Source organism: Lissotriton vulgaris, chromosome 7, assembly GCF_964263255.1.
Source record: "Lissotriton vulgaris chromosome 7, aLisVul1.2, whole genome shotgun sequence".
Lineage (NCBI taxonomy): Eukaryota > Metazoa > Chordata > Amphibia > Caudata > Salamandridae > Lissotriton > Lissotriton vulgaris.
Genome location: NC_141695.1, coordinates 1,380,074,713 through 1,380,088,992, shown reverse-complemented (window position 1 = coordinate 1,380,088,992; position 14,280 = coordinate 1,380,074,713). Strand labels below are relative to the sequence as shown.

General features: G+C 44.1%; 1 protein-coding gene across 14 annotated transcripts in view; it reads right to left on the bottom strand.

Moving 5' to 3' along the window:
- The window catches only part of LOC147703752 (uncharacterized), a 174,637-nt gene that overhangs the window by 50,454 nt on the left and 109,903 nt on the right, over window positions 1-14,280 (bottom strand). For 3 of the 14 annotated variants that reach the window (XM_086932083.1, XM_086932088.1, XM_086932080.1), the window contains exons 2-3: window positions 5,013-5,119; window positions 4,161-4,274 (exon numbers count right to left, since the gene is read on the bottom strand). In XM_086932083.1, coding sequence (XP_086788209.1) covers window positions 4,161-4,166 — 6 coding nt within the window. In that variant the 5' untranslated portion in view covers window positions 4,167-4,274; window positions 5,013-5,119. Of the gene's footprint in view, window positions 1-4,160; window positions 4,282-5,012; window positions 5,120-13,275; window positions 13,308-14,280 lie in introns of all 14 variants that reach the window. The other 11 variants (XM_086932086.1, XM_086932084.1, XM_086932092.1 and 8 more) reach the window with 5 other exon arrangements.

Here is a 14,280-nt window from a genome sequence, read left to right as displayed (position 1 = left end):
ACTGCCTTTGAGGCAGCTTCCTCTCTAAAAGTATCCTTCCATGTTCCAGGACGCTCAATAACATGGAGAAGTATTAGTTCCTGCTCTGTGAGGACACAAGGATTTCGAGGAAGAAGGTCTGTGCCTTCTCCAAGTGGTACTTGTGAGAAGTTAACCTGGTATATGATGTTCACTATTCTAGTGAGCACCTTGCACCAGTCCAAACGACCACTATGGTGATTGGTTGTAAGTCAACCTTATAGACCAGCTATCCTAATGGTAGCATGGACAAAAGCAGTCTTAGGCTAAACTCAAGAGGGCATGGGAAGCCAGCTGTTTTATAATATGCAATCACTTTAATACCAAATGAAAGGACACCACACAAGTTACATATTATAAAATATATGTATTTATTACTAGAATAAACCCTGTACTCTTATGAGGACAGAAGCACAAACGTTAAACAAAGAACTTCATATAACATACAAAAGTTGCACAAATATGGATAGGCACGGGTGGCCCCTAAAACCATATACTAAAATAGTGGTGTAAGAACCACGTCACGAACAATGGTGAGGCCTAGGGCCTTGAGAATCGCTGGGGCTACACTGGACTAACAGCAGTTCGGACGTAGGAGGCCCACAGGATGTGGGTGCAGTGTCTATAGGCACACGCGTGCACCAATAGAAGTCAATGGTGCGTAAAAGTTAGAAAGTTACAGTTTTTGAAGTCTTCCGACTGGACTAGAACTTAACCACTTAAAACTAGGACACTAGAGGTGTAAACCACTACAGGAGCACCGGAGTACTCTCGTTACCTCACCCACAGGAAGCGGGTGCATAGGTGTAAAAGTGAGTCGGGTTTCGTCGTGGAGTTCTATGGAGCCTGGAGGAAAATATGTTGCAGGCGACCAGGAGAGAAGAGTCCAGTTGGATCGAAGATGTAGAGTACCTGAAAGCAGAGGGGACAGAGTCTGGGTCACTAGCCAATGACCAGGAAGGAACCAGGCGGTGTCAGGTTACTATCAGGTGATGTCGTGAAGCTTGTCTCCGCTGCCACGTGGACCAGGAAATATCGACGATGACCAGGAGGTGGACACGGATTGTCCCACACAGGCTCTCTCTGTCGGCGGTGTCGGTTCTCGAATCGGAGTCAACAGGCCTTGGCAAATGCAACCCACGCAGGAATCGAAGATGGCTTCTGGATCAGACCGGCAAGGTCTGATGGGCTGCTCCTTTTCAGGGGAGCAAGGGCCAGTCTTGAGCAACCAGACCAGCAGTGAAAATTCATTAGTTCGTCGTCACAGAGGTCATTAACCAATGGGCAAGTGACCGGACAGACGCATCGAGCAGGAAAATGCAAAAGGGCCCCACGCAGCACTCGGTGAGGGTGCAAAAGCTACTCCGGCCTGGGGCTTCTCAATCCCCAATGCACAGCTTAGTGGGTGCCTCGGGAGCTGCACAGGAAGCACTCCGCTGGCTTTCCAAGACAGCCGGTCCCACGTCTCACGTCGCCTCCACGGGTCTCAGCTTTGCTGGGACTGTGGATCGGGCTGTTGGATGTATGGAAGTCCGGTTCTTGTCGGTCTCTGTCGTTCGAGCTCCGGCGGGAGCTCGAACGAAGAAAACCTTTGAGCGCTGATGGTGCCTGCTTGTGCAGGGTGGTCACTTCTTGACCACAAGGGGGATTCTTCAGTCTTCTACGTTGAGTAGGATGTCGAAGGGTCCAGAGTTTCATTTCAAAGTTTCAGTCAGGATGATCTCAAGTCTAAGGGCACAGCTCCTACCTTTATTCCTAATCAAGGGGCTGGATCACCTGCTAGGTCCATCCTATGGGTGGGACCCAGGAAGTGGGTGGTTACACCCCTTTCCCTTTGTCCAGTTTCGCGCCAGAGCTGGGGCTGGAGTGCCCCAGCACCAGTTTGAAATGGGCTATGCATGGGACACCTTGTGTACCCCAGGCAGTGTCTAGTTTCATTCAGCCCTCCCTGCCCCAATCCACTATCTCCTGTCTGGGGTGGTGCTAGCACCTCCCTGTGACAGGAAACCTTTTGTTCAGGCCTCCCCTGCCGGAGTTTCGGTCAGCAGCAGGAGGGCAGACTTGTGTCTGTGGCAGCAGCATCCATTTTGTGATGCTGAGGCTCTGGTTAGTTTTAACCGTGTTTAAGGAAACTAACAGGTCTTCTCCCTCTAGAAGGGAGGAATGCTACCCCCGTCGCCAGGACTGGTGAGAGGGTAGTATTCCAAAGCGTATGACACCTTACACAACATGTTTTGATAAAGCCAAACCATAGTTAGCATTCAACCGCGAGGTGATAATGCACTTAAGAGTATATGGTATGGCAATATCCTAGAACAGCTATAGGGACATGGTTCCGAAAGCTGCAGACAGGCTCAGCTCATGCTAGAGAACCATCTCACACAAAACCAAGCACTCTGCCTCCAGGATTGTTAAGGCCTGCCATAGGAGTGACTTATAGGTGTATATGTGTCCAGATATAGGTATACTATATCTAAGCAAGGGGTGATTACACCACCTTGCCCCAGCTCAGTGATCAGCCAGTTGTGTCAATTTGGATGGCCAGCCAGGGGTGGCAAAATATATGCTGCAGCCCCTGGTAGGCCTTGGATGCACCTATGCCCTGGGTACCTATAGTACACACTACAGGGGCTCATAAGGTGACCCAATATCCAATTGGAGATGTACCTAAGGTACATGGAGTCCATTTTACAGAGAGAGCAGATAGTTGGCCTGGGATCCTGCTAATCAGGACCCCAGGCCAACTAAGTCGAAAACCAGCTAAACACTAGGCAAAAAATCTGGGGTAACCATAGTCAGGTAACCACCTTCCTACAGTACTCCACATTTATCTGCTGCCCCTTTCACCACTGAGTTGTACAAGGCGATATTGTCTTTAGGAGATGGTCTTGAAGGGTAGGAGTCTAGTCTCTCTGCAGGCAAGTCAGCTATTATATCTTGCCTGTCCTCAAGGACGTTGACGTTGTGGAAGAATCTCTGGTCATTGTCGAGCTTTTTGTCCTTGAGGAACCATTTCTTGTTCTTCTTGTGTCTCTGTTGTGGTCAAGCAGGTCTAGTTTGAACTCCAATTCTTCCAGGCGAAGTTCCTACAAAGGCTTCAAAGGGGTTTGAAATTCCAGAAAGGTAAGTCGGATTTAAAAAAAAAAAAAAAAAAAAATTATATATATATATATATATATATATATATGCGGCAATACGCACAAAGACTTGACATCATAAGAGGATGTGGATAGGCACATCACCAACTGCCTAAAGAGGTCGCCCGGATTAAAAAAAAAAATAAAAAAAAATAAAAAAAATGTCCAGTCCCAGCCAGTAGCAGAATAGATTCACAGCATTGTGAATCCAGAACATGGATTAATGCTGTAAAAGATGCATTACATGGAAATGGCAACGTTTTCCAATGAAGGAAAGTAGACACTATCCTGAAAAATGTAAGGATCATGGTATCCTAAATCTATGTTCACCCATGCATTAGAAAATGTTTTATGGAGTCAAATAGGGTAAAACAGATCAACTGAGATCGGATATTGTACTTTGATTGCTCAATGAATTAGGATAGTCTTCACATCCCCCCACCTCCACTAAAAAACAAGTTAATAATTAGCGCTAGTTCTCATCAAGTACTCTGCTTAAAAAGCAGTATCAGCCCAGGAGCGCTTTTTTTTTGTTTTTAAGTGCTTTTTTCATCACCGAAAAATCTAAACCTTTTTTGTTTCCTCTGAATTATTTGGCAAAGTTGCAGTACATGCAAGCAATCGGGCATTCGTCGATTCAACACTGCACCACCTATACACCAGCTGGTTGAAGATGTACATATAGAACACTTACCATTCCTGTATGTTCGCTCCCTTATCGCACACCATTTTATGTCAGGTCTTCTAAAATACAGCTGTGCCACCCCACAGAGTGGTCAATAGGAGGTTGTGGCGGGACAGGGAGGGTGGGGGGGGGGTGGGGGGTCTGGACACAGACAGGAGTGTGTGCTTCAGCATGACGATTGGCATTATTGTATTCTTTAACTACGGCTGGAGAGGTATACAGATAATTTTCTCAATTTTACTACATACAATCTAGATAATGAACTCAGCAAACATCAGGTCTTGGAACAGGCCATGCTTGATTTTCTTGCAGTTCCTTACCTGCATCTTAAAAGGCTTCTGTCTGGAGACCTTCTAAAGGATATGTGAAGACTTCTTCCAGGACCCCCGTTTATGCTGTTGTACACGAGATAACGTCAGGCGATATGTTGAAGTCTGTGCACTAAGAACACACACATTAGTAGAACAGGAAAGGCAGCAACTAACAGCACAACAGCACCCCCACTTAGTATTCAAGACCCGCTACTATTACTCCAGAAGCTCTATTCTGCCTTATCAAAAGGCAGACTGCAATTCTAGTTTCCCACAACTCCGATCCCTCCCATTTATTCCACAGGCGAGTCCCCAAAATATAGCCCAAATGATCTTACTCCTCTCTTTAAAACAAAACAGGCACCTATTTGCTCATTACTGATTTCCTTTATATGTGCACCAGACACCCTCCCTGCTGTTACAATACTTTAATTTCAATATACATACTGCTTTCAAAGCCAACTCTTCTTCAGCCTTACTAGCCTTTCAGAGGCACCTGCCTCAGACAAATAATTATTTAGACAGTATGAGTTTGCCTGACATTTTCGAAGTGACAATTAAGAAATTATAATCTTCTACGTTGCCATGAATGTTCAAGTTTTTTTTGTTTGTGCAACCTTTTTTTAAACAAATCTAGATTTAATAATAAAAAGTTGGCCTTTTGAGGCCTTGGCTTTGGTTGCAATATCTGCTAGCGCTGGACATTTAGAAAAATTTTGATTTCTGGACTGGAGGCTATGAGAGTTGGCAGCAAACATCCAGAAAGCCAGTTGAAAAGCAAAGAGATCATATGCCAGAAAGCAGACTTTAATATGGAAGAACATAGCAAAAGTCTGTGGGCGCTCCCAAACGCTCTCTCACCGTGCCTGTTCGCACCGCCTTCCTCGCTATAACAGCTGGAACTGCAGCGCTTTCTTTTCTTTCTACCTGGCAGGCAGTGCTCGGCTTGGAGAACTCCTCGTTCGCACCTGAAGAGTGAAAAAAAAACGACCACACCAACAAGAGAAAAACAGGTTAAGAAAATGAATAATCAGGCACCAAAACCATCTTCAATCTTGCTGTACTTCCTTTATACAGGAATCTCATTCTACCACTGAAATATAATTACACTAGGAACCCAGAGACAATAACCAAGCCAGCACTCTACTAGAAAGAAGCATTACACAGAAAAGGCCATATTTCTAAAAACGTGGGCTGTCTGAATAAGTTGCCATCATGGAAAGCAGAGATGCAGTTGCTACGTTCAAAGCACACACACTTCCACCACAGAAAGGTTAACAGGAACTGAAGCTTGTCATATCACGAGGGGAGAAGAAAGCCACTGCCAAAAGTTAGGGCATTCTCCTAACAAGTGCCACAAGGATATCGATACATCATGGACAGCAGAAATCCCCTGCCACAGACACCATTCCATAAGGAGAGCTGTGTTTAATATTGGTCCAGGAGCACGAAAACCATGCCATATTTCCAGGTTCTCCTAAGATACAACCTTACGGAGTCAATGGTTAGCCTGAAAATCTGAGCCAGGGTCTCCTGGACAATCCTACATTAGGGCCTGGTTTGTGGAGTCAAACCGAGTAGAGCTGAGGCCAACTGATCTAGGACGTACTGAGATAGAAGACTTCTTCTTGACACCTCTTTTAGCTGTTGTACAAGAGATAACATGAATGCAGCATGTGCACTAAATGCAGCATGTGCACTAAGAACACACACGTTAAAATAACAAAGTGCCGGAAAGGCAGCCCCTAACAGCACTATAACATCACCACTTAGTATTCAACACCCCCTTCCATTACTCCGGAAGCTCCACTCTGCATTATCAACTGGTAGATTGCACTTTCTATTTTCCACAACCCGGACTCCTCCCAATTATTCCATTGCGGAGTCCCTCAAAATATCACCCAAAAGACCTTTCTTCTCTTTACTAGAGAACAGGTCCCATTTTTTACATGACTGATTCGCTTCATTTGTGCCCAGACAACCCTCCAAGCCATTATCAAAGTTTAATTTCAACTGGTGCACTACTTTCAAAACTGCTTCTGGTTTGAAATACCCCTTCAAAATGCAGCCCAACAAAATAAATAAAATATAAACATCATGCATTCAAATAATGCCAGTCACTAGTAAACATCCCTCAAGTTACAATAACCCCAGGCGCAAATGTAATAACAGAGGGTAATCGGAAATAACAGGGAAGGTCTCATTTTTGCTTCACGCGTCCTGCTGAAATGCAATGAAAAGACCTGATCTTCAGATATATGATAGGCATGAGTCCTAATCTTTGTGCGGACTTTGGTTTCGGCTTATCTTTAATTCACTTCTGCTTGTTCTGCATGCAGGGCCCACAGGTGCCCGTGTGTTACTGCTCACTTGAAGACAGAGGAATTTAAGTCAATCACCAGGTCTTAAGATGCCAGAGAAAGCCAGTCAGTCGGCCAGTCTATCACCTTCACAGAACTATCAGAGGAACCAGCCATGAACAAATAATTACATAGACAGTATCCGTTTATAACCGGACATTTCATGAGTAACATAAGTAACCATAACTTGCTACGTTGCCATGAACAGGCAACTAGTAGTGTTTGATGTTCACAGGCGATAGGCTTGTGCTCAACCATCAGGGGATCCAGCTGTAGTCCATGCCCAACCTGTCAGCTTGACCAACGTTCTCTTAGCTATTGGGAAGGCTGTCTTCTCCCTAGAACAGATAAGCTGGTCTTCTGGGCAGAGCACATAAGCAGGCCAACAGCAACCAATGCGTAGTTCTAGGAAATTGCGGCGAAGTGCTGCTCAGACTCAGACATATCTGCCCTGCAGAACTCCCTTAGACTTGCACAAGAAGACCAGAATACGATAAGAAAAATTTACAAGCATTGGCATAGCCAATAGGTCTCGCCTTTGGGACCTTAGAAGTGTTTAACCATGCAACAGTTAATGTTGTTGAACCAAGGATATTGTGCTGCATATCTTAATACTTACAAGGTCCCTAAGGCGAGACATATTGGCAATGCCAATGCTTGTCCTTCCTTGCTTGCAGGCCTAAAACACCTAGCTACGCTCATGGCTGTGTTTTGTTGAAATTTGCCTAAGCAAATATGAGACAGTCAAAATTTGGGGCTGGTCATGGATAATAAAGTGTGCAAAATTTCAAATTTTGCAAATACCAACTTTTTTGAACCAGAGAGGCAGAAATATAGCGGACTTCGCAGCCGTCGAAAGGGGGCATTGAGCAGCTCCTAACCTGGATAGCAAGCTGGCGCGAAGAAGAGGACTGACATTAGAATACTAATGGCAAACACAGGAAGGGGGGGTGGCGCCTGGGCCCACGCGGCAGTCCTTCCCACAGTGCCATGTGATCTGTGTAATTATGATGCGTGGAGGCGGCTGTGCAGTACTTTGAGGCACTGTTTGTGGTTGTTAAAATGCTTTGATCCACTTGGATGGCAAGCCAGCAGATGCGCATCGTACTGCGCCAGGCGAAGTGAAGAGGAAGAAACCAGGGAGGGAGGAAGTCAGCAGCTGACACTCGGAGGTGGAGGAAATCTGTTCAACCAGTTACATGCTATCCAGAGGGGTAAAGTGGAATACTGTGGGTCTTCTAGACCAAAGGTACTGCAACCATCCTAAAAAGAGTTTGAACACAAACAACGGCAATTCGCCTCTGGAAACTAAGTCACCTCTATGCAAAACGGATACTAATGTTTAAACTCTCTCCAAGTACTCCTTATTTGTAAACCAAGAAAATGAATCAACGGTATCCCAACATATCGAGAAAAACCTTAGTGCCACAATATGGAACTTAGACATATCTTGGTTAAAAAAAAAAATACAAATGCACTGTGTGAACAAAACAGAACATAAACTGTGTTTTTCTGCCTCGACATCTGTCTCACATTCGTTGACGCCGGTGGCATAGTCCTTTTTTTTTAGTTCGTACTAGATTACCTAAATCCAATTAAAACATGGTTTAGAAAACTCTGAAAAGCACACACTCTCACCAACAGGGGCACGAAGATTTGCATTCATGTGGGCAGCCCCCATTATCTTGCCTCAATCAATCAATCAGTATTTATAAAGTGCGGCTAATCACCCAATAGGGTATTTAGATGCTAGCAGGCCCCGGAAGCTTATTCCAGCAGCCAGGTCTTGAGGGCCATTCGGAATTCCGGAAGTGAGGTGACGGTCCATAAGTGCATGTGGAGGCTGTTCCAGGTCTTTGCTGCAATGAGGGAGAAGGAGATTCCTCCACTTCTGCTGTGGTATATGTGGGGAGTATGGGCAAGTAAAAGGGAGACAGGCTTTTGGATGGTAGGTGGTTAATGTAGTAGAGTCCTTGGTTGAGTAGAGCCTTGTGTGTGAGGGTCAGCAGCTTGAATTGACATCTCTTCTTCAATTACATAAGAACTAAGCAAAAAGTGCACTTGACCCAAAGTATTTCATAAAGATAGCTCCAAGACAAGACATGTGGCGCTTACAAAGAGTATGAAGGCACGAAGATATATTTAAAAAACAATTTCCATCTCTGTTCTCCAAGTCTTTCGGTCAGCGACGACTTCTGCTTAGTCAACGCCCTTCTCTGGTACAAACTTAAGTATCCCTTCCTTCTGGGCAGTTCAAAGCAAAGTGGTTCCGGAGACCAGGAGTTACTCCCAGACATCTGTTGATGCAGTTCTCAGAAAACCCTATTCCTGGGGAAACGTGGTCTATGTAAATGATGCAAAGTCCTCTTGCAGTTCAAAAAATGTACAGATTCTCTGGCACAGATAGATGTTTTTTTCCTCATTATGGGCATTGGTGGGAAGCTAGAGACAATCAAAATGCAGGGCGTTTTCTGCAATTCAACTAAACGTTTTAAAAGCTGGTGAAAGGTGTCACTGGATTTGCCTGATTTGATGTGACATCCTCAGTAACAAATGATGAAAGTGCCTCGGAAGTACTGGTTCCGAGGTATTATGTGTGCACTATAGAAGTTCCCATCTGAGGTCTATTGCTACGTGCTGCGTTCCATTTCCCACCACGCCAAGTAGGTTATATACAGCATTACCTAACATCCAGTATTTATTTCCGACATTTATTCAAACAAATCTGACTTTATTTCAACTAAACAGCATTTCACATTCACACAGATGGAATGATTCAGAGTTGTTTCAAGTTTAGTGTGATAGTTTATCCTTGGCGGTTCTTTCTTTGTATTCTGGCATTTGTAGACAAGCAATTCCAAAGAGAGATGAACCATATTACAACAAAGATTATAACATTATTTGAAACCTGCATGCCATGGTCATCTAAAGAGTCCTTTTGTGGCGAGATTCTTAATGTAGCTCCTGCCACAACAATGCTAAACCAGCAGCAATGGTGCACGTTACTGAACAATTCAGCAGGACTATTGCTCAGATCAGCGAACGGCAGGTGAGTGAATGGCTCTTCCAACAAGCACTGGCGTTGCCAATAGGTCTCGCAGTAGGAAAGTTGGAGCTATTGGTTTTGAAAATGACATTTTATATTTTTGTTTTGTGATTTACAATGCCAATACTTTTAACTTTAGCAAATGTGACACTTTTAGCATTTGTAATGCCACATGTTTTGTATTGACGTGACTTAGATGTATTGATATTACAAATAACAATGGCTTTTAATTTTTTTAAATAATTAATACTTAAATAAAAGTGATTGTAATTTATAATGGCAATGGTCCGAAGTAGATAAAATAGTGGCAAAATAGAAAAACTGTGGCACCGAAAACAGGGCAGAAATTCATATCTGTCGTTTGCATAACAAACTAAATCTCAGCATAATTGTTATGGAAACTTTTACCAAAACAAATATTTTGAAGGCAGGTTAATAAAACCCACAATAAGTATTGGCGTTTTGATAGAGAACAGTGTTGAAAATCAGGGGCTGACCCTTATATGCCTTTGCGCTTTCACTGGAGGGACTTCCCATGGTTGGGGGAGGCAACCTTACTGCCCAGCAGCTGGCCGTAGCTTTGCAGACCTGATGCGAGTCACGGCCGCCAGGCCGTGAAGTGTGAAGCAGTGGGCGGGGAAGCAGATCCCTTTGAAGCTCTCGGAGGCAAGGGGAGGAGAAATGCTGCTGGTGGCAATCCTCTACAAAAGCACGAAACACTGAGGGGATATGTAGGTGGAAGGCCAGCAGGAGGGCCCGGGTAAAAAAAAAAAAAAATCTCTATTTATCTGAGACCTGTTCCATACTTTAGGAAAGAACTTAACCTCCGCGCCCCCGGAGACATAATTATTTGTATTACACTGGACCTGACTGCAGTTGCCAAATCAGAAGGCATGGGCAAACAGTTAAGGATTTTGTGTTGTGAGGTGGACACTCAGACCCTGTAGCTCCGCCTAGGCCACCAGCAAGGACACTGGACAACACTGCTTATTTCTGTTTGAGAGCTACACAGGTAGTGAAGGTAGAGGGACGGGCACTGTGGGGCAGAAAAGCACATGGACCTGCATGGGTGGAGACAACTTCCCCCCTGGAGTAGAGGAACAGTGTGGTAGAGAGAGTAACCAAAATAAAAAATTCGTACAGTTCAATGAAAAACACGACGGTACTCACAGACCTGGGTCTTGACTTTCTTGAGGCGAATTTTGCAATATACTGCTACTGCAGTCACTTGGAGATGGTCATCGCCAGGGCTTTCATGTGTTTTAAGCAAATCATTGTTTGAGGAGGGGGCTGGTAATGGGGTGTATTGCCATTTTACTAGAGGAGAGGGGAGGGCAACCAAAATACTTTACCGAGGGTGGGGCACGTTTGGGCAGGAAAATGCTGTTTTCAGGAGGCATAGATATTAAGGATGCAGCGTGAATTGAAGACCACCCAGGTGCAAATGACAAGTGGGTTGTGTAGCTGCTTTTCCCCCACCCACCAAGCGTGTCCATTATGAATTCACGCATTCTTCAGCCTTCCACTCAGGTGGATAAATAGAAAATGGATTCTAAGTGGCAGCGTGAGACATTACTCACAACCGTGTGTTTTGGCATTATAATGCTGGCTGGCGTGATTGCTTTGCGAGAACAGCGTGTGGCTTAAATTAATCACCAATGACGACGAGTCCGTTTCAAAGTCAGTCACACATGCACATTTCAGTGTAACCGCCTGCTGCATTATGGCTTGTCACGGCTTCCAGGAGTGACGGCAGGGAGCTGCTCATCCAACCAGCAGATGGCAGCATAGCTCCGGAGAAAGAAGATATTGTTGCATGTCATGCAATGATCTAATGTAACAAGAAAATGGTGCACGCGAAAGTGATCGCGACCGGAAATTGTGTGTGCGTGCCCACGCGCAAAAAGGAAATAAAAACAAGAAGAGAAAGGGGGATATGGAGGCGGAAATAACGACGATGATGAAAGAAAAGAGGAGAAATAGGAGGCAGAGACGAAGAGAGCGAAAGGGAGAAAGAATGCGAGCCAGTAAGACAAATGGGAAGAGTAAACAAGCGATGCGCGTTCTGTGCTGGGGGAGGGGGAGGGCCATTAGCCTGTAAGAACTTGCGGCAAGATCAAAGGAAGGGTGGGAGGGACATTGGCGAGCTGGGGAACAGATGGCCGTGAAAGTGTATGGCCCAAAAGCGCGTGCCTGTGGCCACGTGAACTCGAAGAAAACCGCACCAAAAAGCCCTTGGTTTCACGAGTATTTTGAGCACTTGAATTCTCTCCATTTTCCATTCCTTCGGAATGGAAAAGGCGAGACCTAAAAAGGTGATGTCTGCCTTTGGAATCACTGCTCGTTTGTAGCGCCAGTGGCACTCTTGGAATACAGATAATTGTGCCTTCACAAGCAATGATGCCAAGCCGCAGTGCATTTTTCCCCTTGCATAAAGTACCAACGAGCCCTTGCAAACCGCTGTAAAGAGGCACAACTTCAAAAATACAAAAGAAAATAGCCTTACAAAGGCAGCCAAACATCTTTCTGAAGGCAAGTATAAAAAAAGCTACCCGAATTACACTAAACCGCAAAAAAAGGTAGCTCTCTCATCTTGCCTTTCTGTAGCTTTTGCTCACGCAGAGAACAAACATTTGAACTGCACTAAAAAAGGCCATGCCACTCACCGATCACCTGAAGAAACTTTGGATATCACAATTAGTTTCCTCTGAATTGGGGCGTGTAACAGGGTAAATAAACACCAAGGGCACATGCAGGATGTCAACAATTGCAATCTGGTACTCAGGAGCACCGATACCTCACTAATCAGTACTCCCAGGTTGCTGAATAACATCCCACTCTTAGCAGGCCTCTGGAATTGGGAGAGACTGATGGAAATCAGTGGTTCTGCACCAGGTCCTACATACTATCTTAATTTATGGTTCTTTTGTATGAAGTCGCAAATTCAAGGTGGCTGGGGGTGGAGCTGAATACTGAGAAAAAATGCCATTTGCTAAACTTTCAAGAAAAAAATCTGAATACACACACTTAGGTACCATTTTAATTATTTTTGGTAAGGTCTACACATCATGCTTTTTACAGTCCTTTTCCATAATGTACCTCTTTGTCTTGAGGCAATTTAAAATGTTTCCCTATATCAATACAAAGATTTTCTGCAATACACAATTACTGTCGCCTGAACGGAACCAGCTTGTTTGATCTATAATTGGATCTAAAAGCGAACGCATTTTTGGTATTAGGGAACTGTGTAAAGCCGAGACACTCGTAGAATGACCTCATTATTTAGATTTTAAAAAATTAAACTGAAGAAATGTGTCATCCTAACTGCCAATTCATGCATTATCCAAGAGCCAGTCCCCAATTTACGTCATACAGTCCGATCCTTTTTTTGACGTATCTGGGCAAACCATTCACCCAGAGAGGAATCCCTACTTTCACCATGGATTTCTGGCAGAGAGGACTTTCTACACCACTTTAGAGATTTACTGTCACCTAAAACCTGAGACAATTTCCAACCCACTCAGAAACACATCCAATACCCATAAATAATTAGAGCAACAAGTTAATATTTCTACTTTTTAGCTGCCAACAATAAAGAATTTCCACATTTTAATGCAGCCAGATTAATGCTTCCCAAAACCCAACATCCTTAAGCACCTTATGTCATTCAGACCAGTGCAAAACTCATCCATCACCCAAACATCTTTCAAATGCTTACCATTTTAGTGCCTTTGGTGTCCTGGGCCCCACCTACGGATCACAATTAAACCAAATTGTAAGGCCAAACTATACTACATAGGATTAAAAAATAGTAAATAATAAAACAACAAGAACAACTGAAACCGAACGGTATAAACTCAACTCATCCTCTGCATCAATAGAGTTAGGACTGAAGAACGGCTAGGGTGGTGGCGCCAACATCTAATCACCACATCATTTATTCTGAAGATAGCCACCTGATCTGAATTTTACTAGCATGTGAACCTTTTTGCTTTGTCAGCGTTTTGTGCCAACCAACGCATGTGCATAAAAAAGGCCTGTATCCGACGTTATAAAAGCATCCCACGAAAAAAGAAAAAAAAGGCACAATGACTTGTACCTGCAGGTTGTGATGCCATGACTGCCCACTGTGATGATGTATGTGCCTGCGTGCATCAACAATCATGTATGCTCCTATAGCAGGAAGCTGCATGCCCACGTGCAAGTCATGCATTTTATACTGGTATGACAGCTGCTATTATTTTGTTAAATGTACTGTTCCAGGCTGGCAGGTTCAATTTAAAATATATATATATTATAATGGGATTTGTCATATATAAAACAAATTTCACAAACATAGGCCCAGCACCAAATGGATGCTGCCAGGCCCTCCAAAAATGTTAACCTAAAAAAAAAAACAAAAAAAAAAAACAAGTGTTTGACAACTAGGGGAGGGATATTGAGCAATAAAGAAATGGCTGGTAGGTTGAGAAGTCGCCGGGGGAAGTAACGGTGACTGGCTGGGGATTAAGAGCAGGATAATCTCGAGACAATATTAATCAAAACATTATGGGATTGGGTGGGAACATATGGACAAGGAGGGGGAGCAACACTGTGCACACAGGGTGGGAAGGTATTAAAGGAAGACAGTATGTGAGGGAGAGTGTAGAGAAACACAAAGTCTCACAGAGAACTAAAATAACACGCATTTACAATGCAATAGGTCTCGCAATTACATTGGCAT